Source organism: Cetorhinus maximus, chromosome 30, assembly GCF_964194155.1.
Source record: "Cetorhinus maximus chromosome 30, sCetMax3.hap1.1, whole genome shotgun sequence".
In the NCBI taxonomy this organism is placed as follows: Eukaryota; Metazoa; Chordata; class Chondrichthyes; order Lamniformes; family Cetorhinidae; genus Cetorhinus; species Cetorhinus maximus.
In genome coordinates this window covers 16,112,699-16,136,522 of record NC_135908.1, presented here as the reverse complement: position 1 = coordinate 16,136,522, position 23,824 = coordinate 16,112,699, and the positions used below count along the sequence as shown (strand labels likewise).

At 46.7% G+C, this 23,824-nt stretch overlaps 1 protein-coding gene across 1 annotated transcript in view; it reads left to right on the top strand.

The window, feature by feature from the left end:
* The window catches only part of ca12 (carbonic anhydrase XII), a 70,769-nt gene that overhangs the window by 33,947 nt on the left and 12,998 nt on the right, over window positions 1-23,824 (top strand). Inside the window, exons 5-8 of the mRNA XM_078532498.1 lie at window positions 15,150-15,245; window positions 15,335-15,398; window positions 17,887-18,044; window positions 22,121-22,247. Coding sequence (XP_078388624.1) covers window positions 15,150-15,245; window positions 15,335-15,398; window positions 17,887-18,044; window positions 22,121-22,247 — 445 coding nt within the window. The remainder of the gene's footprint in view (window positions 1-15,149; window positions 15,246-15,334; window positions 15,399-17,886; window positions 18,045-22,120; window positions 22,248-23,824) is intronic.

Below are 23,824 nucleotides of genomic sequence, written 5' to 3'. Positions count from 1 at the left end.
GGATGAAATTACTAAGAAGGTTCCGCTAGCTCCGCTCTCTTCCCCCCACTGACCCTCCCACTTCTTCCCCCTCTCCCTCCCCTTCCCCTTCCTTCACTCTATCCCTCCCACTCCCCCTCTTTTTCTCTCCCTCCCACTCCCTCACTCTCTGTCCCTACCAACCCCCCCCCTTCTCTCTCTTTCCCTCCCTCTCACTCCCTCTCCCCCTCTCTCTCTATATATCTCCCTCCCAAACTTCTCCCATAACTAAAGTCCCGCGTCCATTCCGATACATTTGCTCGGCACCATCTCCCAAGATTTTGACACCCTCCCTAAAGTGTGGTGCCCAGAATTGGACACACACTCCAGCTGGGGCCTAATCGGTGTTCTATGAAGCTGATTTATAATTTCCTTCCTTTATACTCTATTCCACTATTAATGAAGCCAAATATCCCATATGACTTTAACTTGTCCTGACGCCTTCAAAGGCTTATGTAATACACCAAGGCCCGAATTTTCAGCTCGGCAGGTGGGCGCGATTGGCAGGCCCGGGATTGGCTGGGAAATGGACCGCTGACCACGATTTCGGGCTGGCTGGCCGATTAACGGGCAGCCGGGGTGAAGCGCGGGCATGAAAAGCTCAGCACTGCCGGGGTGGGGGGCAGGAAGAGGGTGGGCGATGATGGGCGCGGGCACGGGCGCTGAGAGAAAGCTCGCTGAAGGCAGACAGCTGCCTCGGGGAGCTGCAGGCCCGAAAAACCGGGAAATAAAGTTCCAAAAATCGGAAAAAGAAAAAATGTCCCCGCATCATGATCAGGACCATGAACATAGACATAATAAAAAAGTGCTGTGCACAGATTTTTGTTTTATTTTATTTTTTTAATAACGGAAACCTCATCCTGCCCTTGGATGAGGTTTGATGAAAATGTAAAGGCCGCCCGGCCGATTCGCCCCGTCCGTCAACCGTAAGGTTGGACAGGCCGCGAAAAATAACAGACAATTGCCCCGTTAATGAGCCTAATTTCTCTCTGAGGGAATCAGTATCGGGTCGGGCAGGTGCCCACTCTTTCCCCCCCCCCCGCCTCTCAGTATCGGGCCAGGCGCCCGCCCGATCAACGTAAAATTCAGCCCCAAGTCTCTTTGGTTCTGCATCCCCTTTAAAATTGTACCGTTTAGTTTATAGTTGCTCGGTTGTACAGAACCTGAGTATTGCTGAAAAAAGAGACATGCTGTCAAAGCTTTTTGTCTTGTACTCATTAGGACAACGTGTGAGAATACCAATTGTAAAGGGATCAATATTAATTGTTGTTCCCTTTGAGATTTGGTATTCTTGCGAATCTGTCTTGATGAGTGGGAGGCGTAAAGCTTCAACAGTTTCTCTTTTCAGCAATACTCATTTAGTTTATATTGGCTCTCCTCATTTTTTCCGACCACAATGCATCACTTCGCACCTTGGTGTTAAATTTCACCAGTTTTCCCAGTCTCTGCTCATAACTGAAACCCTCAACCCTGGTTATCACCTCAGTGAATCTCTCTGCACAATGGCCTCGCCATCCTTTCTAACATGGGCAGCCCAAAACCGGACCCAATACTCAAACTGTGGTCCAACCAATGAAGCTGACAGAAAGATGATACCTGTAACATTACTAGTCAGGGGAGGGAGTTGGGGTGATGCGTGTGTTCACGTTCTGGTCTGACTGCACCTGGAGTAGTGGGCCCTGTTAGGGAGACGAGGGGAGACATCCCAAAACTGGAGGCAGTGTCGAGAGGAGCCTAGGCTCCAGCATCGGGAGCATCCAGCTCTGAAGAAGAGTCACACGGACTCAAAATGTTAACTCTGTCTTTCTCTCCATAGATGCTGTTAGACCTGCTGAGTTTTTTTCCAGTATTTTCCCAGCATAACACTAGGAAGTTCTGAGGAACAAAGGGACCTTGGCGTGTGTGTCCATAGATCTCTGAAGGCGGAGGGGCATGTTAGTGGGGTGGTGAAAAAGGCATATGGGACACTTGCCTTTATCAATCGAGGCATGGATTACAAAAGTAGGGAGGTCATGTTGGAGTTGTATAGAACCTTGGTGAGGCCACAGCTGGAGGACTGTGTGCAGTTCTGGTCGCCACATTATAGGAAGGATGTGTTTGCACTGGAGGGGGTGCAGAGGAGATTCACCAGGATATTGCCTGGGATGAAACATTTAAGCTGTGAAGAGAGGCTGGATAGACTTGGGTTGTTTTCGTTGGAGCAGAGAAGACTGAGGGGCGACCTGATCGAAGTGTACAAGATTATGAGGGGCATGGACAGGGTGGATAGGGAGCAGCTGTTCCCCTTAGTTGAAGGGTCAGTCACAAATGGACATAAGTTCAAGGTGAGGGGCAGGGGGTTTAGGGGGGATGTGAGGAAAAACTTTTTTATCCAGAGGGTGGTGACGGTCTGGAATGCGCTGCCTGGGAGGGTGGTGGAGGCGGGTTGCCTCACATCCATTAAAAAGTACCTGAATGAGCACTTGGCACGTCATAACATTCAAGGCTATGGGCCAAGTGCTGGTAAATGGGATTAGGTAGGTAGGTCAGGTGTTTCTCACGTGCCTGTGCAGACTCGACGGGCCGAATGGCCTCTTCTGCACTGTGAGACTCTGAGATTTTTTGGTTTTGTTTCAGATTTCCAGCATCCGCAGTATTTTGCTTTTATCTCCAGCATCGGGCGTCTGAATAATCAGGGAAGACTTTGCGCTTTTTCAAACTTGAGAGGGGACATCTAGAAAAATGATCTTGCAGTAGGATTTAAGACAATAAATGGAGTGGAAAAGATGAAACCAGAACTACTTTTGAGTTGAACAGTGGGATGAGGGGCACAGGTGCTAACTAGTCAAAGGTAACTTTCAGGACAGATATCAGAAGGTTCTTGATTCAGAGAGTGATCAAAACTTTCCACAGTCAGACAGGTGGAAGCAAAAAAAACTCTGGAATTATCAAAGTAACAACCTGCAGCAGTGTTTGGGTCGGAGAAGGTTGTTTCGGATAGGTGAATTCAGATGGGCCAAGTGGCCCCTCTCATCCATAATGGATCTTCTGATCTGCGTACGGTTAGAAATCCCTCTTTGATATTATACCTTAGTCCCTTATTTATAAGCTTGCAGCCCTATATACTTTGTCTTGCCTTTATGAACTTGAAAAGTGAGGGTGGATCAGAGATCTGCATTTCATTCTATTTCCTAAATGTGACCACTATTAACTGCTGCCTTTTAAGAGTAGTTCACATCTCCGGGCCTATCTGTCTGTCTCTCACAGTCCCAGGCACACTCTCTTCCTCCCACCTCTCCTCTTTCTTTCTCACCCTCTTTTTTTCCTTTCTGTCTTTCTCTCTTTCCTGTCTATCTTTCTTTCACTCACCCCTTCTCTCTCTCTATTTCCTTCCTTTTTTTCTCTCCCCTTTCCCTCTCCCCTTCTTCCTCTGTACCTCTCTCCCTGTCCCCCATTTTTCTCCCTCTCTCTCTCTCTCCTTCCCCCTCTCTCTCTCTCTCTCCCTCCCTCTCTCTCTCTCTTTCCCTCTCTCTCTTTCTTTTGATCCCCCCCCTCCTGCTCACTCACTCTCACATTGAGAAGTGATTTAAAACCCCAAGGACCACCACCCCTGCCCGACCACAAAACTCCACTCCAAGAATTGTGACCCCTTTTTATATTGTTTGCGTGTGCATGGAAAAAAGAGGAGAAATATTTAAATCACCTTGAATATTCAAAAGCTGCCGCAGAGGTACTTAACAAAGAGAGGGCCTTGTGTGTGGAGAGGACGAGAGGATTGTTGTGACCTGCTTTCACCTCTGCCTGTAGCTCTCACATTAAAACTCCCCCTGATTGGGCAGCTCTCGTGGGCAAGAGGACTTCACTGAAACCAGGGATCAGCAGCCAGCTGAGAAATTTGGGGGCCAGACAGGGGTTGGGGGTGGGTGTTGGACTGTGGAAGGAGTAGGGGAAGGGGGGTGATGGCAGGAGCTCAGATTCTGAAGGCCCCTCCCCTCGGGCTATCTACGCCATTTCTGCAGATGCCCTTAAGCCAAAGGCATGAACCCGGAGAAGGCTGGGATCTAACATGGCATCGCAGCCAATAGAAAGACTCCCAAAGCCTATGTTTCCTTTGTGGCCCAGGACCGAGTCCAGAGGGAGAGGTGAAAGGGGGCTGGGAACATTAATGTCGGCGATTTCAGCGGCCAAAGGAAATGAAGGAATGTGTTTAAAAAGTGGAGGACATGCGGGGGGTATTTCTGTGGGCACACACACAGAGAGATAAAGGCTGAGCAATCTGTAGCAGAAGGAAGTGAGTTCATGTCCGAGTGCGTGAAGCAGCAGTCTGACCTGCGAATGGGAATAAAATGAAAGCGGCTTCCCCCTGAAACAACATAGGATAATTACCACGCAAACTGATCACAGGATAGTGCTACTCTTGAGTCTGACAGACCTCCTCCTCCATCAGTGTGCTGTCAAATCGTCCTTTCCCAGATAAAAAGCTACCCCACTAATCACTGCTATGATCTGTTTACTTTCAATTTGCTTTCTGGTTCCTTGGAATTCAGGACTGAATGAAGAGGAATAAATGACCTCTAGCTTTAAAACATCACCAGACACAGAGACCTGGAAAAATTTATTAATTTTGCTTCCAATTTCCACCCCTCCATCATTTTCACATGGTCCATCTCTGACACTTCCCTTCCCTTCCTTGACCTCTCTGTCTCAATTTCTGGTGACAGACTGTCCACCAATATCCATTACAAGCCTACCGACTCCCACAGCTACCTCGACTACAGCTCCTCACACCCTGCTTCCTGTAAGGACTCCATCCCATTCTCTCAGTTCCTTCGCCTCCGTCGCATCTGTTCTGATGATGCCACTTTCAAAAACAGTTCCTCTGACATGTCTTCCTTCTTCCTTAACCGAGGTTTTCCACCCACGGTGGTTGACAGGGCCCTCAACCGTGTCCGGCCCATCTCCCGTGCATCCGCCCTCACACCTTCCTCTCCCTCCCAGAAACATGATAGGGTCCCCCTTGTCCTCACTTATTAGCCCATTAGCCTCCGCATTCAAAAGATCATCCTCCGCCATTTCCGCCAACTCCAGCATGATGCCACCACCAAACACATCTTCCCTTCACCCCCGCGGCGGCATTCCGCAGGGATCGTTCCCTCCGGGACACCCTGGTCCACTCCTCCATCACCCCCTACACCTCAACCCCCTCCCACGGCACCTTCCCATGCAACCACAGAAGGTGCAACACCTGCCCCTTTACTTCCCCCCCTCCTCACCGTCCAAGGGCCCAAACACTCCTTTCAAGTGAATCAGCATTTCACTTGCACTTCCCTCAATTTAGTCTACTGCATTCGTTGCTCCCAATGCAGTTTCCTCTACATTGGAGAGACCAAACGCAGACTGGGTGACCGCTTTGCAGAAGACCTTCAGTCTGTCCGCAAGCATGACCCAGACCTCCCTGTCGCTTGCCATTCCAACACCCCACCCTGCTCTCATGCCCACATGTCCGTCCTTGGCTTGCTGCATTGTTCCAGTGAAGCTCAATGCAAACTGGAGGAACAGCACCTCATCTTCCGACTAGGCACTTTACAGCCTTCCGGACTGAATATTGAGTTCAACAATTTTAGATCATGAACTCTCTCAATCCCCACCCCCTTTTTTCCAATAATTTATATAGATTTTTCTTTTCCCACCTATTTCCATTATTTTTAAATGTATTTCCATCCATTGTATTATCTCTACCTTTTAGCCTATTTCGATCCCTTCCCCCCACCCCACCCCCACTAGGGCTATCTGTACCTTGCTCGTCCTGCTTTTTACCCTTACTGTCACCTATTAGCACATTCCTTAGATAAGATCAGCACCTTCAACACCCCTTTGTCCTTTTGTCTATGACATCTTTTGGTTATCTCCACCTATCACTGGCCCTCTATCCAGCTCTACTTGTCCCACCCCACCCCCTTAAACCAGCTTATATTTCACCTCTCTTCTATTTTTCCTTAGTTCTGTTGAAGAGTCATATGGACTTGAAACATTAACTGTGTTCCTCTCCGCAGATGCTGCCAGACCTGCTGAGTTTTTCCAGGTATTTTTATTTTTGTTTTGGATTTCCAGCATCCGCAGTCTTTTGCTTTTATTATAACAGAGACAGCTAGTCTTTGTTCACTGCACTACACCTCCATCCTGCTTGGCCACTTCCTCATTGAATTAGCATCAAGATGTTTGTGTTTGTTAAGGAAGAGTCTCTGAAGGACAGACACTAAATTAGGGCCAAAATAATATAGATAAAAACAAAAAACTGCGGATGTTGGAAATCCAAATCAAAAACAGAAATACCTGGAAAAACTCAGCAGGTCTGGCAGCATCGGCAGAGAAGAACAAAGTTGACGTTTCGAGTCCTCATGACCCTTCAACAGAACTAAGTAGAAATAGGAAAGGGGTGAAATATAAGCTGGTTTACGGGGGAGAGGGGGGTGCGAAGAAGGGAGGTGTTGTTGGGACAAGCAAGCAGTGATAGGAGCAGATAACCAAAAGGTGTCACAGACAAAAGAACAAAGGTGTTGAAGGTGGTGATATTATCTAAAAGAATGTGCTAATTAAGATTGGAGAGCAGGACGAGCAAGGTAGCTCTAGTGGGGGTGGGGTAAAATAAACCATGGGTGGAATACATTAAAAATAATGGAAATAGGTGGGAAAAGAAAAATCTATATAAATTATTGGAAAAAACAAAAGGGAGGGGGAAGAAACGGAAAGGGGGTGGGGATGGAGGAGGGAGTTCAAGATCTAAAGTTGTTGAACTCAATATTCAGTCCGGAAGGCTGTAAAGTGCCTAGTCGGAAGATGAGGTGCTGTTGCTCCAGTTTGCGTTGAGCTTCACTGGAACAATGCAGCGGCCGCTTTGCAGAACACCTTCGGTCTGTCTGCAAGAATGACCCAGACCTCCCTGTCGCTTGCCATTTTAACACTCCACCCTGCTGTCTTGCCCACATGTCTGTCCTTGGCTTGCTGCAATGTTCCAGTGAAGCCCAACGCAAACTGGAGGAACAGCACCTCATCTTCCGACTAGGCACTTTACAGCCTTCCGGGCTGAATATTGAGTTCAACAACTTTAGATCTTGAACTCCCTCCTCCATCCCCACCCCCTTTCCGTTTCTTCCCCCTCCCTTTTGTTTTTTCCAATAATTTATATAGATTTTTCTTTTCCCACCTATTTCCATTATTTTTAAATGTATTCCACCCATGGTTTATTTCACCCCACTCCCACTAGAGCTACCTTGCTCATCCTGCTCTCCAATCTTAATTAGCACATTCTTTTAGATAATATCACCACCTTCAACACCTCCTTTGTTTTTCTGTCTGTGACATCTTTTGATTATCTGCTCCTATCACTGCTTGCTTGTCCCAACAACACCTCCCTTCTTCGCACCCCCCTCTCCCCCGTAAACCAGCTTATATTTCACCCCTTTCCTATTTCTACTTAGTTCTGCTGAAGGGTCATGAGGACTCGAAACGTCAACTTTGTTCTTCTCTGCCGATGCTGCCAGACCTGCTGAGTTTTTCCAGGTATTTCTGTTTTTGTTCTAAATTAGGGCCAAATTGGAGTGTCTGCTGCCCTAAGCTCATGTTACATTCAGACTATCTTGCCTCATTGTGAACAACCTTGATTAGGTACATAAACATGAATCCTTGGAATATAAACAGGGCACATTGTCTATTTAAACTGTGGGATTAATTTAGAAAATATAGCTAGTACATTCTGAATAATGTATAAGATATATATTAATAGCAATATGAAGCCCTGTTGGTATGCAGCTGACACATGTTTTTATTCATTCATGGGGTGTGGGTGTCGCTGGCTGGGCCAGCATTTATGGCCCATCCCTAATTGCCCTTGAGAAGGTGTTGATGAGCTGCCTTCTTGAGCCACTGCAGTCCATGTGGTGTAGGTGCACCCACAGTGCTGTAAGGGAGGGAGTCCCAGGATTTTGACCCAGCGACAGTGAAGGTGATATATTTCCAAGTCAGGATGGTGAGCGACTTGGAGGGGAACTTCCAGGTGGTGGTGTTCCCATCTATCTGCTGCCCTTGTGCTTCTAGATGGAAGTGGTCATGAGTTTGGAAGCTGCTGTCTAAGGAGCCTTGGTGAATTCATGCAGTGCATCTTTTAGATGGTACACACTGCTGCTGCTGTGTGTTAGTGATGGAGGGAGTGAATGTTTGTGGATGTGGTGCCATCAAACATGCTGCTTTGTCCTGGATGGTGTCAAGTTTCTTGAGTGTTGATGGAGTCGCGCTCATCCAGGCAAGTGGAGAGTATTCCATCACATTCCTGACTTGTGCCTTGTAGATTGTGGACAGGCCTTGGGGAGTCAGGAGGTGAGTTACTCATCGCAGGATTCCTAGCCTCTGGAGGAGGCTGAGATGGATCATCCACTCGGCATTTCTGGCTGAAGATTGTAGCAAGTGCTTCAGCCTTATCTTTTGCACTGATGTGCTGGGTGCCTCCATCATTAAGGATGGGATATTTGTGGAGCCTCCTCCTCCAGTGAGTTTTTAAATGTCCACCACCATTCTCGGCTGGATGTGGCAGGACTGCAGAGCTTAGCTCCGATCTGTTGGTTGTGGAATTGCTTGGCTCTGTCTATCACTTGCTGCTTATGCTGTTTGGCATGTAAGTAGTCCTGTGTTGTAGCTTCACCAGGTTGACACCTTATTGTTAGGAATGCCTGGTGCTGTACTTGGCATGCCCTCCTGCACTCTTCATTGAACCAGGGTTGATCCCCTGGCTTGGTGGTAATGGTAGAGTAGGGGATATGCCGGGCCATGAGGCTACAGATTGTGGCTGAGTACAATTCTGCTGCTGCTGATGGCCCACAGTTGCCCAGTCTTGAGTACTAGATCTGCTCAAAATCTTTCCCATTTAGCACAGTGGTAGTGCCACACAATACGATGGAGGTATCCTCAATGTGAAGGTGGGACTTCGTCTCCACAATGACTGTGTGATGTTCACTCCGACCGATACTGTCATTGGGCAGTGATATTGTCATGGACAGATGCATCTGCGGCAGGCAGGTTGGTGAGGATGAGGTCAAGTATGTTTTTCCTTCTTGTTGGTCCCCTCACCACCTGTCGCAGACACAGTCTAGCAGCTATGTCCTTTAGGACTTGGCCAGCTTGGTCAGTAGCAGTGCTACTGAGCCACTCTTGGTGATGGGCAATGAAGTCCCCCACCCAGAGTACATTCCTACCACCCTCAGTTCTTCCTCCAAGTGGTGTTCAACATGGAGGAGCACTGATTCATCAGCTGAGGGAGGGTGGTACATAGTTATTGCTTGGAGGTTTCCTTGCCCATGTTTGACCTGATGCCATGAGGTTTCGTGGGGTCTGGAGTTGATGTTGAGGACTCCCAGGCAACTCCCTCCCGACTGTATACCACTGTGCCAGTGGAACAGGACATACTCAGGGATGGTGGTGATGGTGTCTGGGACATTATCTGTAAGATATAATTCTGAGAGTATGACTATGTCAGGCTGTTGTTTGACTAGTCTGTGAGACAGCTCTCCCAATTTTGGGCACAAGCCCCCAGATGTTAGTAAGGACTGAGTTTGCCGTTGTCATTCCTGGTGCCTAGGTCAATGCCGGGTGGTCCATCCGGTTTCTTTGAGACTTTTTAGCGGTTTGATACAATTGAGTGGCATTTCAGAGGGCGTTTATGAGCCAAGCACATTCCTGTGGTTCTGGAGCCACATGTAGACCAGACCGGGTAAGGACGGCAGATTTCCTTCCCTAAAGGGCATTAGTGAACCAGGTGGGTTTTTAACTACAATCAATAATAGTTTTAATTCCAGATTTTTATTGAATTCCACCATCTGCCATGGTGGGATTTGATCCTGGGTCCCCAGAGCATTACCCTGGGTCTTTAGCTGACTAGTCCTGCGACAATATTACTATGCCGCCACCACCTCCCCTATCTTATTAATGGTGTTGCTTCCTTGGGACCTCTGCTCTGAAGAGTTTCCTCCTTGCTGGCACACACTTCCACAGCCAGGAGAATCTTGCCCATGGTGTCCACTAATCAGTGAGCTATAGCGGGTTGGCAGGTTATTCAACCAGGTATGGTAGTGTGGCGCTAGATCCTGCACTCATTGATATACAGCAGGGCTCACTGGTGAGCAAAGACAAGTGGAAGATATGGCTTGCATTGCCCTCTCTAACTTGAGCACTGAGGATAATTACAGTGGCCCCCTCTTCCAGAGAGCCATTAAGAAGAATCAGGTTAATAAGATTAATCCTCTCCTCTTCCCTTGTTAGGTTTCTAGATAATCTGCACTCAAAATATTGGGAATCTGTTTGCAGGCTTTTCTCTCCAATGCCAGAATTGAAGCTGGTTGGGTAGGTAAAGAGACTAGAATTATTCCTTGATCTACACCCCTCTTTCACCAGCATAAGGAATCTGAGCTACCAGAAGTCCAGAGAGTCCAAGCATGTTGACTCTCTGGGGAATAAAAGTCTCAGGGAGATGTTAGGCGTCTTGAAGAATATTAAGGTGGATAAGTCCCCTGGGCCAGATGGGATCTACCCCAGAGTACTGAGGGAGGCAAGGGAGGAGATTGCTGCGGCCTTGACAGAAATCTTTGCATCCTCACTGGCTACGGGTGAGGTCCCAGAGGACTGGAGAATGGCCAATGTTGTTCCATTGTTTAAGAAGGGTAGCAGGGATAATCCAGGAAATTACAGGCCGGTGAGCCTTACGTCAGTGGTAGGGAAATTATTAGAGAAGATTCTTCGTGACAGGATTTACTACCATTTGGAAGCAAATGGGCGTATTAGTGAGAGGCAGCATGGTTTTGTGAAGGGGAGGTCGTGTCTCACTAACTTGATCGAGTTTTTCAAGGAAGTGACAAAGGTGATCGACGATGGAAGGCAGTGGATGTTATATACATGGATTTCAGTAAGGCCTTTGACAAGGTCCCTCATGGCAGACTGGTACAGAAGGTAAAGTCGCACGGGATCAGAGGTGAGCTGGCAAGATGGATACAGAATTGGCTTGGTCATAGAAGACAGAGGGGAGCAGTGGAAGGGTGCTTTTCTGAATGGAGAGCTGTTACTAGTGGTGTTCTGCAGGGATCAGTGCTGGGACCTTTGCTGTTTGTAGTATACGCATATGATTTGGAGGAAAATGTAACTGGGCTAATTAGTAAGTTTGCAGACGACACTAAGGTTGGAGGAGTTGCAGATAGTGAAGAGGATTGTCAAAGGATATAACGGGATATAGATTGGTTGGAGACTTGGGTGGAGAAATGGCAGATGGAGTTTAATCCGGACAAATGTGAGGTAATGCATTTTGGAAGGTCTAATACAGGCAGGAATTATACAGTAAATGACAGAACCCTTAAGTGCATTGACGGGCAGAGGGATCTGGGTGTACAGGTCCACAGGTCACTGAAAGTGGCAATGCAGGTGGATAAGGTAGTCAGGAAGGCATATGGCATGCTTGCCTTCATTGGCAGGGGTATTGAGTATAAAAGCTGGGAAGTCATGCTGCAGCTGTATAGAACCTTGGTTAGGCCACACGTGGAATATTGTGTGCAATTCTGGTCGTCACATTATCAGAAGGGTATGGAGGCGTTGGAGAGGGTGCAGAGGAGGTTTACCAGGATGCTGCCTGGTCTGGAGGTTATTAGCTATGAGGAGAGGTTGGAGAAACTCGGATTGTTTTCACTAGAGCGACGGAGATTGAGGGGTGACTTGATAGAAGTTTACAAAATTATGAGTGGCATGGACAGAGTAGATAGTCAGAAGCTTTTTCCCAGGGTGGAAGAGTCAATTACTAGGGGACATAGATTTAAGGTGAGAGGAGGAAACTTTAGAGGAGATGTGCGGGGCAAGTTTTTTACGCAGAGGGTAGTGAGTGTCTGGAATTCGCTGCCAGAGGAGGTGGTGGAAGCAGGTACGATAGTGGTGTTTAAGAGGCAGCTTGACAAATACATGAATAGGATGGGAATAGAGGGATACCGACCCCAGAAATGCAAAATGTTTTAGTTGACGGGCAATATGATCGGCGCAGGCTTGGAGGGCCAAAGGGCCTGTTCCTGTGCTGTACTTTTCTTTGTACTTTGTTCTTTGTAATTATTGAGTTGAGTTTCCAACCCCGTACTTCCTCTGTAATATCATCCCACGCATCAGTCTCAGCACATCTGCTAGTGAAACATTCATCTGTGTTTGTGTTTTATTATCTCCTGACCTGACTAATCAAAAGCCCTCTTGGGCAACATCACATCCACCACCCCCCCATAATTCTCATAAATATTCAGATCCCTTCATGTGTTTGCTCACCTTGTAACCTCTTCCAGCCCTGCAGGATCTCTGCCATGCATCCCCCATTTCCAACATTGGCACCTGTGCCTTCAGCTCCCTGCGCTCTGGAATTCCCTCTCTAAACTTCTCCACTCTCTCCATCTCTCTCCTCCTTTAAAATATTCCTTTAACTCCTCCCTCATCAACTAAGGTTTTGGTGACCTGGCCCAATGTCTCCTCATGTGGCTCCACATTGACTTATATCTAATCATCATCCTGTGAAGTACCTTGGATCATAAATGCAAGTTGTTTTAAAAAAAATATTTATTTGTTCATGGGAAGTGGACATCGCTGGCTAGGCCAGCATTTATTGCCCATCCCTAGTTGCCCTTGAGAAGGTGGTGGTGAGCTGCCTTCTTGAGCCTCTGCGGTCCATGTGGTGTAGGTACATCCACAGTGCTGTTAGGGAGGGAGTTCCAGGATTTTGACCCAGCGACAGTGAAGGAACGGCGATATATTTCCAAGTCAGGACGGTGAGTGACTTGGAGGGGAATGTGCAGGTGGTGGTGTTCCCATGCGTCTGCTGCCCTTGTCCGTCAATTTTATTGGAGATTCCTCAGGAAGTGACAATGACTTACATGGTCTGCAGTACTTCACAACCAGGATTAACCCTAGTGTTTTACTTCATTAGGCTGTGGTGGTTATGTAGAGTCTTGCTCAGCAGCAGCTCAGACCAGAGTTGGGTCGTGAGATCTGTGCAAAACTGACTCTATCATTTCAACGTGTTCCATAGAGGATAACCCTGAGACAGCACATTGCTGATTGTCTAGCATGTAACACACTGCAGAGAGTGAGGTGTAAGAGGAAATGCAGCAGCACAGATTGAATGACAGGAAGGAGTGTCTTGGTAAGACTGGTGCTGAATAGATTAGAGTAAGTATTCTGCCCCACAGGTTGGCGTTGGGTCCACTCGCAGATCATTTGGACTTGAGCACAGTCTCAAAATTTGTGAATGATACAAAAGGCACAGGCTGTTTATGGGATGGGCAGATACAATTTAACGTGGACGAATGCAAGATGAGATTTTTTGGAAGGAAAAACAAGGACTGCGAGCGTATGCATAATGGAAAGATACTAGTGCGTGGACGAACTGACAGGCCCAACGTTTCAACTATATAATTCCCTTAAAGTGAGTCTGCAGGTAGATAAAGTGCAAAAAAAAAAATCCAGCACCATTTTGCATTTTATAAAGAAAGAAACAAGAGTTGAAGATAAGTTTACATAGGAGGTTAATTCAGTGTGCAACTATGTCCTGTTCTAGAACATAGTGCGGTTGACCAGGGTGATGCCAAAGAATGGGGACACTATAGTTCTGAGCAGAGACTTGTGAAACTGGGACATTTTGTGAGGAAACAGAGAGGGCTAAGAGGAGAATGAATTATGGGTTTTGGAAGAGTAAATGAAGGTCTGATTGGGAAGTATGGTGAATAGAGCTGACAGTTTAAGATGGTCACTAAGACTGAGGACAAGACTAAGAGAATTTCCTTCACACGTGCTTGTTGGATCACACAATACCTTTGTCACGAGATGTATAGTGCACAAAGGTGTCAACAGCCAGAGCAAACCTAGTCAGAGATTGAATGCCTGCACTATATTCGTGTTATGACTGAGCACAATGTTTTGCTTTGGAAAGGCTACATAAAGCCTTATTTGTTGGCTGCTTATTGTTCTGAGGAAACACAATTTTCAACAAAGGAAGTATTGAAGTTAGAAACAGAAAGTGTTGAAAAAAAATCTCCCCAGGTTCTGGCAGCACCAATGGAGAGAGAAACCGAGTTCATGGGCAGAATCTCCCAGTCCCGCCAGCCCCGGGAAGCTTCGCGGGCAGGAACTTAATTTGGGGTGAGGCCACATACCAGTTTCCCGATGATGGGATGAACTTTAGGAATTATGTTCTCGGGACTTTAAAGGTGGGCCGAGCTTCCCGACGAACAATGTCAGGAAGCCCTTCTGCCTGCATTAGCAAGCCACACGTGCTCATTGAAAGAGCACCTTGCCGGAATTACGCTCCCCCTCCAAATTAAATCAGAACGCTCGCATTCATGACTGCACGTAAGCGGCGTGCATCTGGCGAGCTTGACTTCCTTCCATGATTAACGGTGAGCTGCTGCTGCATTGTCCCCTTTGGGGAGTGTCTGTAAATGCCAGCCTATGCTTGAGACCGGGCGGTGACGGTGCAAGTTGTTGGAAGATGACCAAAGGAAGGGGGAAGGGTGGAGCAGTGGGCGGGCAGCATTGGAAGGGACGGCGCAGGCCATCCGGGTGTGGTTTAAACGTGGCGTCCTGACGTTTGACCCCGTGAGGTAATGGCGGGGAGAGTGATTGCCTGCCTGCCCCCACCACAAGGTTTGCTCAGCTCCTCACGGGTGCGTAAGTAACGAGCCGAACAGGGCAAGGTCGTGATTGGTCAGCTGACCCAACTCCCCCTCCAGCCGGCAGAAATCACTCCCACTTCTGCGCCCGCCAATGAACTTAGACTCCAGCACGGGAGACTCCGGCCAACGTTTTGAGTCGACTATGACTCTTCTCCCCAACAGTTCCCAAGGAATTTCATGTCGGACTCAAAACATTAACCCTGTTTCTCTCTCCGCTGACACTGTCAGACCTGCTGAGTTTTTCTAGCATTGCTTTCTGGTTTTTAAGTTCAGATTTTCAGAATCCGCAGTATTTTGGGTTTACGTTGATGTGTTGAAGTGTGACGGGACCCATAGAACGAAACTGTACAAGTGAGATTATTAAAGCAGTAATTAAGTACAATGGCCAATGAGTGACCTTTCATCTCTGCTTTGTTAATTTAGTTACATATTGTCCACTATAACTCTGAGAAGTACAACGATATTGCCATAGCACAAGACAAGGGCGATGGGCTGGCTGTCCTGGGAATTCTCATTGAGGTATTTATTTGAAACACTTAAGCATTGAGGCACATGCTTTACGCGCAATGATGGCAACTCCCAAAACTAACAGCTTTTCTCTGTTTCAGATTGGGTCCTTCAACCCTGCTTACGAGAAGATATTTTCTCATTTAAAAGAAATTCGGTTTAAAGGTAAGGAGCACTGAGCTTTGCTAAACTGGAATCTCCTAAAATGACGCTTGGCTTGCCTTTTGTGTAAGGGTTAATGTGGGACTGGAGAACAGTACCACCCACAGTGTGATGTAGAGAGTCACATGATAGCAGACTCTCTTGGAGTAGCGTCTGGAAGGACTCTGCATGGAGGTAGCACCTGGGATATGTATATAGTATCTGGGTTACCAATAGATGGTTTATGTTCAACCATACACACCTCCAGACCTCTCCATGAAACACCAAACAACCTTTACAACCCTTTCCACTGATCAAAAGAACTTGGACTTACATAGAGCCTTGAACGCGAAATCATTCTACGGTACTTCACAGAGACAAAGTAGACACCCAACAGAGTTTGGGAGTTAGCAGAAAGTCTGCTTGAAGAGCAAGGATTAGAAAAGGGGGAATGAGTTTGAAATGGAGTTCCTGAGGGTAATGATATGTTGACTGAAGCCTACGTCAAGGCTGGAGCAGGGTTGGCTGCAATGAAGACCCGAGTTCGAAGAGTGGAGAGTGAGCTGGGATGTAGGGCTGGAGAAGATTACAGAGCCAGATTTGTTTAAATCATTAAGTGATTTAGGCTATGCATGAAGGTGTTTCGAAATCGGTGTGCTGGGAAATGGGAATAAATGATGACCAGTTTGACGGAAGTAACGATGAATACAGAGCGGGAGTTGGAAAGGATAGAGGGGTCCAGGGTGGGCTTTTTAAAGAGGAGGATGATAATAACAGTGAAGAGGACCAAGCAGCCCGTTTGACTGGCACTCCATCCGCCGCCTTCAACATTTACTCCCTCCACCACCAATGCTCAGTAGCAGCTGTGTGTACCATCCACAAGTTGCACTGCAACGACTCACCAAGGCTCCTTCAACAGCACCTTCCAAACCCAGAACCTCTGCCATTTAGAAGGACAAGGGCAGCAGACACATGGGAACACCACCACCTGCAAGTTCCCCTCCAAGCCACTCACCATCCTGACTTGGAAATATATCATCGTTCCTTCACTGTTGCTGGATCAAAATCCTGGAACACCCTAACAGCGCTGTGGGTGTACCTACACCACATGGACTGCAGCGGTTCAAGTAGGTGACTCAGCAGCACCTTCTCAAGGGCAATTAGGGATGGGCAATAAATCAGCCCACATCCCGTTAAAAAAAGGTGATGCCAAAGACAAAGTTATCAGAAAACGTGAGGTTCCACATTGTCTACTGACATCAGGTAGCTCTCCCTCGCCACCATCGCTTAAATACTTCACTGCCTGTACACACTGCCTGCCCAATGGGTGAGCCAAAAGCTTCTCCAGTTAAACTTTGAGAAGGGCAAAGCGATTGTCTTCAGCCCTTTCCACAAACTGTTTTTCCAGAGCCGATGATTCCATTGTCGCGGATTAAAGTGGACTGTTCAGAACCTCAGCGTTCTATCTGGCCCAAAGGTTAACTTGCAACAGCAGAATCTTCTCCATCACCAAGACTGACCATTTCCAGCTCTATAATATTGGGTCCCTCCACCCCTGCCTCATCCCATCTGCTGCTGAAACTTTCATCCATACATTTTGCTGATTGCAATATTCTCCTGACTGGTCTCCCAACTTACGTCCTCCATGAAGTTGAGCTGAAGCAAAACCATGCTGCCCACATCTTAACTTGTACCAAGGCCTGTTCCCTTGTCAGTCCATGTGCTGGTTGAGTTACACTGGCTTCTGATCCACCTATGATGGAATTTTAAAAATTCTCATCCTCATGTTCAAACCCTTCCCTATCTCTGTAACCTCCTCCAGTCCTGCGACCCTCTGAGGACCCTGCGCTCCTCCAACTCTGACCTCCTGTCTATCCCCCCGACTCCTGCCTCCTTCCACCCCCTCCCCGCAACATTTCAGTGCAGTACTGAGTGCTGCGCTGGTGGAGGTGCTGGTTTTCACATTAGATGTTAAACTGAGGCACCGTGCGCCATCTCAGACAGACACAAAAGACCCCTGAGGCAGTATTTCGCAGGGGATTCTCCTTGGGGTCCTGGCCAAAATTTATCCCTCAACCAACATCACAAAAACAGACTATCTGGTTGTTATCTTATTGCTGTTAGTGGGAGCTTGCTGTGTACAAATTGGTTGCCACATTACAATAGTGACTACACTTCAAAAGTACTTCATTGGCTGTAAAGAGCTTTGGGACATTGTGAGAGCACGAAGGACGCTAGGTCAACACGATTTCTTTATTTCTCCTATTTATTTAGCATTTTAGTGTAGCTGTAAACTTCCTACTCCATCATCAATGTTATTCAGTTAGCTGGTGTCTCTGAGACTTTGGGTTTCTGATGCACAGTCATCACTAAGCAAGCTGCACCGTGGGAGTGGGGCCTGGCAGAGTTACCCTCATGGCGCCTGGTGTCGTGGTTTGTGTTGTAGCAGTTCCCAAATATTTTGGGTCCTTGCCAACTGTTTCTGAGGAAGCTTCATTTTGTATTTTTACAGGTAAAGAGATCAAGATGCCTGGTTTTGATCTTAATGATCTTCTCCCTCAGCAACTGGATGAATATTACCGCTATAATGGATCCTTGACCACCCCTCCTTGTTACCCCAGTGTGCTGTGGACTGTTTTCAGGAAACCTGTGCAAATTTCTGGAGATCAGGTAGGTTCCTATTTCTTTACAGTGGTTCTGATTTAGATTTCTTCCACTTTTCTCTTGAACCCTCATATGTGAAAATATGCTTCCATAGGCCACCTCTCACTGGCCCAAGTTTCATTTATGGAATGTGGGTGTCCACTGGCTAGGCCAGCATTTATTGCCCATCCCTAATTGCCCTTGTTCAGAGGGCAGTTAAGAGTCAACCACATTGCTGTGGGTCTGGAGTCACATGTAGGCCAGATTAGTGGGTTTTTAATGACAATGGGCCATGGTTTTGTGGTTATCATCAGACTTTTAATTCATAATTCACTTGCTGCCGTGGTGGGATTTGAACCCGGGTCTCTGGAATACTAGTCTAGTGACAATACCGCTATGCCACCACCTCCCGCTTCCGTACAAAGCAGCCGAGGGCACAGCAGATGAACAAGCTGAGTTTTATTGTCAACAGGCTGTGCAGAGGTTAGGGTTATTGCACTATAAGCTCAATGCTCCTACCCCTCCTCCTGTCACTGGAATGCTCTTCTCCAGGTTCAGACCAACTCCTTGGGTCTATTTGGTGAACGCTCTGATTTACATTTTATTTTGATGTCTGATCTCCAGGGCTCGATTTTCAGGTGGAGTTCAGTTACAGGTTTCTTTCTATTAACCCCGGTATATTAAACTTGCCTTCATTCAATGATAGGGCGATCTTGTTTGTCAAGCTGTACAAACTATCTCTAGCTTGTCTAAAGCATCAGTGTTTTTTAGCGTTAGTGCAGAGGAGTGAATCACATTCTATGTTGTTTCCATAGTCACAGCGCTGGGCCACTGAGAGAGAGAATTTCACCCTCCTGCCCTTCCAGTGTCCTAACAGTGAGCGCTGAGTGGACAGATGCAGCTATTGTGCTGTTCTCTTCCCTGCTTCCCCAGCTCCTTTCAAGCCTGGAGTGGGGGATCACAGAATTTACCTGATAATCAAAGCCTATAAGATTACTGACCTCTAACCAGTGGGAATCTAGAATCACAGCATTAGTACAAGAATTGTATCTCAGAGGGTCTTATTACACTCTTCCCTCCTCCCAGGATCACTGTACAGAGAAAGACACAAAATCCTTAAATCTTTCAGTGCAAAAGACTTGGACATATACCCGCTTGAAGGAAATAAGCAGGGATTCTGGATTGCTCTCTGAAAGACCCAGAAGCAGGCTCAATGGGCTGAATGGCCTCCCGTGCTTTACTATTTTATGAAAGGTCGATTGTTGGAATATTCTTTGTGAGGCCGTTGAAAGTTTCCTGTCTGTTTTAAAGGCTATCGGGAATATGCTGAGGAGGAGGTCACTGGCAGCTCGGTGACGGGTGTTAAATTGTCCTTTCAACAACCTCACCAGAACAATGGGTCCTTCCACTGAATGGTCAGAGGGTTTTGTGTCTTCTCTGCTTTGTACCGTGATCCTGTGGAAGTTTAGCACAAACCCCGCTGATGTATAAATGAGCACGGTCTCTGCCAAAGTTACATCAGCCAAGCAGGAAAATCTTTGTGGAATTTCCCGCTGTTGAAAAAAAAAAATTAGTTTTGATGCTTAGGAACGGCAATTTTATCCCTTCTCACCATGACAACCTCACTTGTATCAACACAGCTTTGGGCCTGAGCTGTCCGATCAAACAGTGTAGGCACAATGAGTGATTGCAAACAAAAGGCAGACCCCGCTCCCACATCTAGACAGGCCGTATATTCTTTCTCAGACAGCAGACACTGAAAGCAGTTTTCAAACCGATATACACAGGTGCAGTGTCTCAAAACCGGCAAGCTCGGGACCCAGTCCGTGCTGGATTTCGGATCTTGCCGGTTTTTGGGTGGTGTGGCTCGGGCTGGATCAAGAGTCGCTTGGACCGCTCGGTGTGGGAAAAGGACAGGCGAGCAAAGCTGATAACTAGTCGGTGCGTCACTCTGCCAGTGCAGCACCTAGCTGAACAAGCCAGTGAGTTATTTCACTCATCTAATAATAATTAAAATTCATGCGTGGGAGCTTAAAATAAATGTCCAGTTTTCAGGCACCATTGGCTTTTGGGTAGCTGGATTTGGGATACGGTATCTGGTTTCCCATTTTCAGTCTACCTTTTCTGTGAAAACTCTTGAGAGAGAAAATCTCACGGACTGGAATTGCGCAAGTCACTAATCTGTCACAACATGTGCTGAGATTTCAAAACATTTCTACCTAGATCTTTGATAAGCATGGGAGCATGATGTGGAAACCATAATGAGGAAATGTGAGTGTGTTTAACAGCGTCAGTTGTGGCTCCGTGGCTAAACGCTCTTATCTCCGAGCCAGGCAGCTGTGGGTTCACGCTACAATCCAGAGACCCAAGGACAAAACCCCGGCTGCAACTACAATGTAGTACTGAGGAAATGCTGTACTGTCAGGTTATCTGGCTGTTATCACGTTGCTTTTCGTGGGAGCTTGCTGTGCGCAAATTGGCATGTCTCGTTTCCTACATTTTATTAATGCGAGGGTTTACCTGAGGCCACCATTTTTAAATGTATCGTCTGTGTTCTGACACAGCAGTTGGTAAAGGTTGAGTTGTTTAAATCCTAGAGCGAAACTTGTACAACTGTCATAACTAATATTCTCAATTGGTATGTTTGAGATGCAGCTCTGAGTTCAGGAATAAAACCACCAAGCCTCAAGTGGTTTTTTTTATATATAAAACTAAATTAAACATTTATTAATTTAACAACTAATTAAACACATACACATGTCTACAAATTACTACTATAATAACTTTTAAACAAATCCCCATATTAATCACTCCCAGATAAATCTTCACCAAGGCAACAATAACCCATTGACTTTAAACAGACATCATGGAAAGCACATTTGACCTTACAAATTCAAAATGAGGTTCCTTGCAATTTGGTTCCTTTGTAGGCAGTTGTTGGCTTACAGGCTGGTTAGATCTTAAATGCCTCTGACCTGCACACAAACTCCTCTCTGTTTTTACCCAGCTTACCCTTTGAATGTACATTTTCCATTGCATTACTAGGTTTTTAAAATTTTACCTCTCCTAACAATAGTTCTTTCATTCCACCAATTTTATTAGTAATATAAACACATTGCTTGGCATCTCCCAACTAGGTGCAAGATTTTACTCTTTCTTTTGAATAGTTTATTCAGCAATGCAAATTGCACTTTACCTTTGACTCCTTACGTTTATCTAATTAACATCTCAAACTACTATACATCAAAGCGCCCAGAATAGCCAACTTGACTCCAATTAAGCCACACACAGACACAGGCCCTACTACAATTCCAATTTTAAAACTAATTTCCAATAACATTGTAGACATTAATCTCTTCGTGACATCTGTTTAAATGGCCTTTGTGCATTGACTCCAGACATGTCACTCTAGAGAAGCGGCCACATTAAAAAGAAAATCGAAAATCAAAAATTGGCCTTGAATTTAATGTGGGTGCATATCCTCACACTTTCCACTTGGAAAGGGGGAATGGCGTACTGGTGCAAAGATGCGTGATATCTTCCTTATTTGCAACGTGGAGACAGCACAGTCCCCTTCAAATTGGAACTTGAAGGTCAACTGCCTCCTGGAAGGGCAAGAGGCCTGCAACCACAGGCTTTGGAGCCTTTGGTTGCTATGGTGATGATGCTGGGCCCGTTTTTACAAAAATAAAGGTACTTCTCATTCTGGGCCCTTCTGTATACTTGGCACCCGATCCTCGTAGATCCTACAGTTTCAGAGTGCTGGGTAGGAGCAGTAAGGCTCTCAACTAGCCATGTCTGCCAGGTTCTAGGTCTGTGCCCCTCCATTACCCCAACCCTCCCCCTCATGCAGTAGCGGGGGCCCAGGAAAATGAGCTGGGCCATTAGTAAGGAAGCGAAGTTAAGTGCTGTGACTTGGGGAATGATGCATCAGGGACAGCACTGGAGATAAGGCACCAGACCCGCCTGTCTTAGACACCACCTTCCGTCCTAAGGCTCCCAACAGGCGTGGCTCCATCCTGGGAGCGTGAAACTTGCTGTAAGGATCTTTTTATTTTTGGTACAGTGCATCAGTAACGGGAACTGTTTCGATCTGTCACCAGCTGTTAGAGTTACAAAGGGACTTGTACATCTCGCAAGTGGATGAAGCCAATCGAACAGGGATGGTGAACAATTACAGACATGTTCAGAAGCTTTGGGAGAGAAAAGTGTTTATGTCATTCCATGAAGGTGAGCACTGCAGCACAGTCTGGGATCGGACCCTGCACCTCAGTCATTAAGCGAACTGATGGGATTGGAAGCAGAGAATGTAAATCTAGAAAATCACCACCAAGCTCGTAAAAAGCAAATGCTGACAGTTCTTCACTGACTGGGGCTTATTTTGACTTTGCCAATGGTGTAATCAGGACTATATCGGATCCATCCCCTGTTAAACATCACTCCCAAATTACATTTCTATTCAAATGAGGTGCTGGATAGGAGCAGTAAGGCTTGCAATTAGCCACGTCTCCCAGGTTCTAGGTCTGTGCCCCTCCTCACCCTTCCCGCAGTAGCAGGGACCCAGGAAAATGAGCTGGGCCATTAGTAAGGAAGCGAAGTTAAGTGCTGTGACTTGGGAATGATGCATTGGAGACAGCACGTAGACAGAGCCTGGCCAGGAAAATATCAAGTTTTACGTTAAACCCCAAAGTCAGCATTAACCCCACTGAATCATCAACATTCAGAATGGATTTCCAGGGAAAATATGGAGGTTAAAAATCCCGGAATGGAGGGAAATGTAGAGTTGATCTGGATGGATGCTTTCCACACCTGTTGTCTCCCCCCGAAGGCCTCCCCGAGAGGAAACCTTCAATTTCACAAAGGCTGGGAATTTCCTCTTGTTTCACGGCTGGAATGGAATCAGCTCGGAGGAAATTCCCACCCAGTCCACAGCAGTGGGGGAATTAAGAGTTCCTTAATGGGATTGTGGATGCTGAGGTCTGCAATGCACTTTTTGGGAGAGTGGGTACAGGAGACTTTGACGTTTCATGTTTTAGGTGTTGGCTGTGGCTCAATAGGTGGCATCTCGCCTCTAACTCAGAAATGTGGGCGTTTAAATCCCACTGTAAGGACTTTGGGACACAGAATCACACAGTGCAGAAGAGGCCCTTCGGCCCATCGAGTCTGCACCGACACGTGAAAAACACCTGACCTACCTACCTACCTAATCTGGCACAATTCAGGCTGACAGTCCAGCCTGGTACTGAGACAGTGCTGCACTGTTGAAGGTGCTGTCTTCCAGGTGAGACGTAAAACCTAACCTGGTAGGTGGATGTGAAAGATGTCATGGCACGATTTGAAGAGCAGGAGAATCCTCCCAATATTCAGGCCAATATTTATTCCTCAAGCAGCGTCACCATTGGCAGATTATCTGGTCTCATTATTACAGTGCTGTTTGTGGGAGCTTGCTGCGTACAAATTGGGTGCTGTGTTTCCTACATCACAACAGTGACTACACAGGAAAAAAGTACTTCCATTGGCTGTAAAGTGCTTTGGGGTGTCCCCTTTTGAAGAGAAGTGTCAGCCTGGATTTTCTGCTGAAGTTGGACTTGATAATCAGCTTTAAATGTTAGTTAAAAATGTGGGTGTGTTGCTATATTCACCTGCTTCACTGGATCCTCCCCTTGGTGTAAGTATCTTCAGGTGGGATGAGGTGACTGTGCTACGTGCTTCCCCCATCGCTGCTCCAGGGCATTAGCGTGTAGTGAACAGAATGATCTCTGCCAAATTGCTGAATGGTGATGATTCAGGTATCGGAAGAGAGAAGT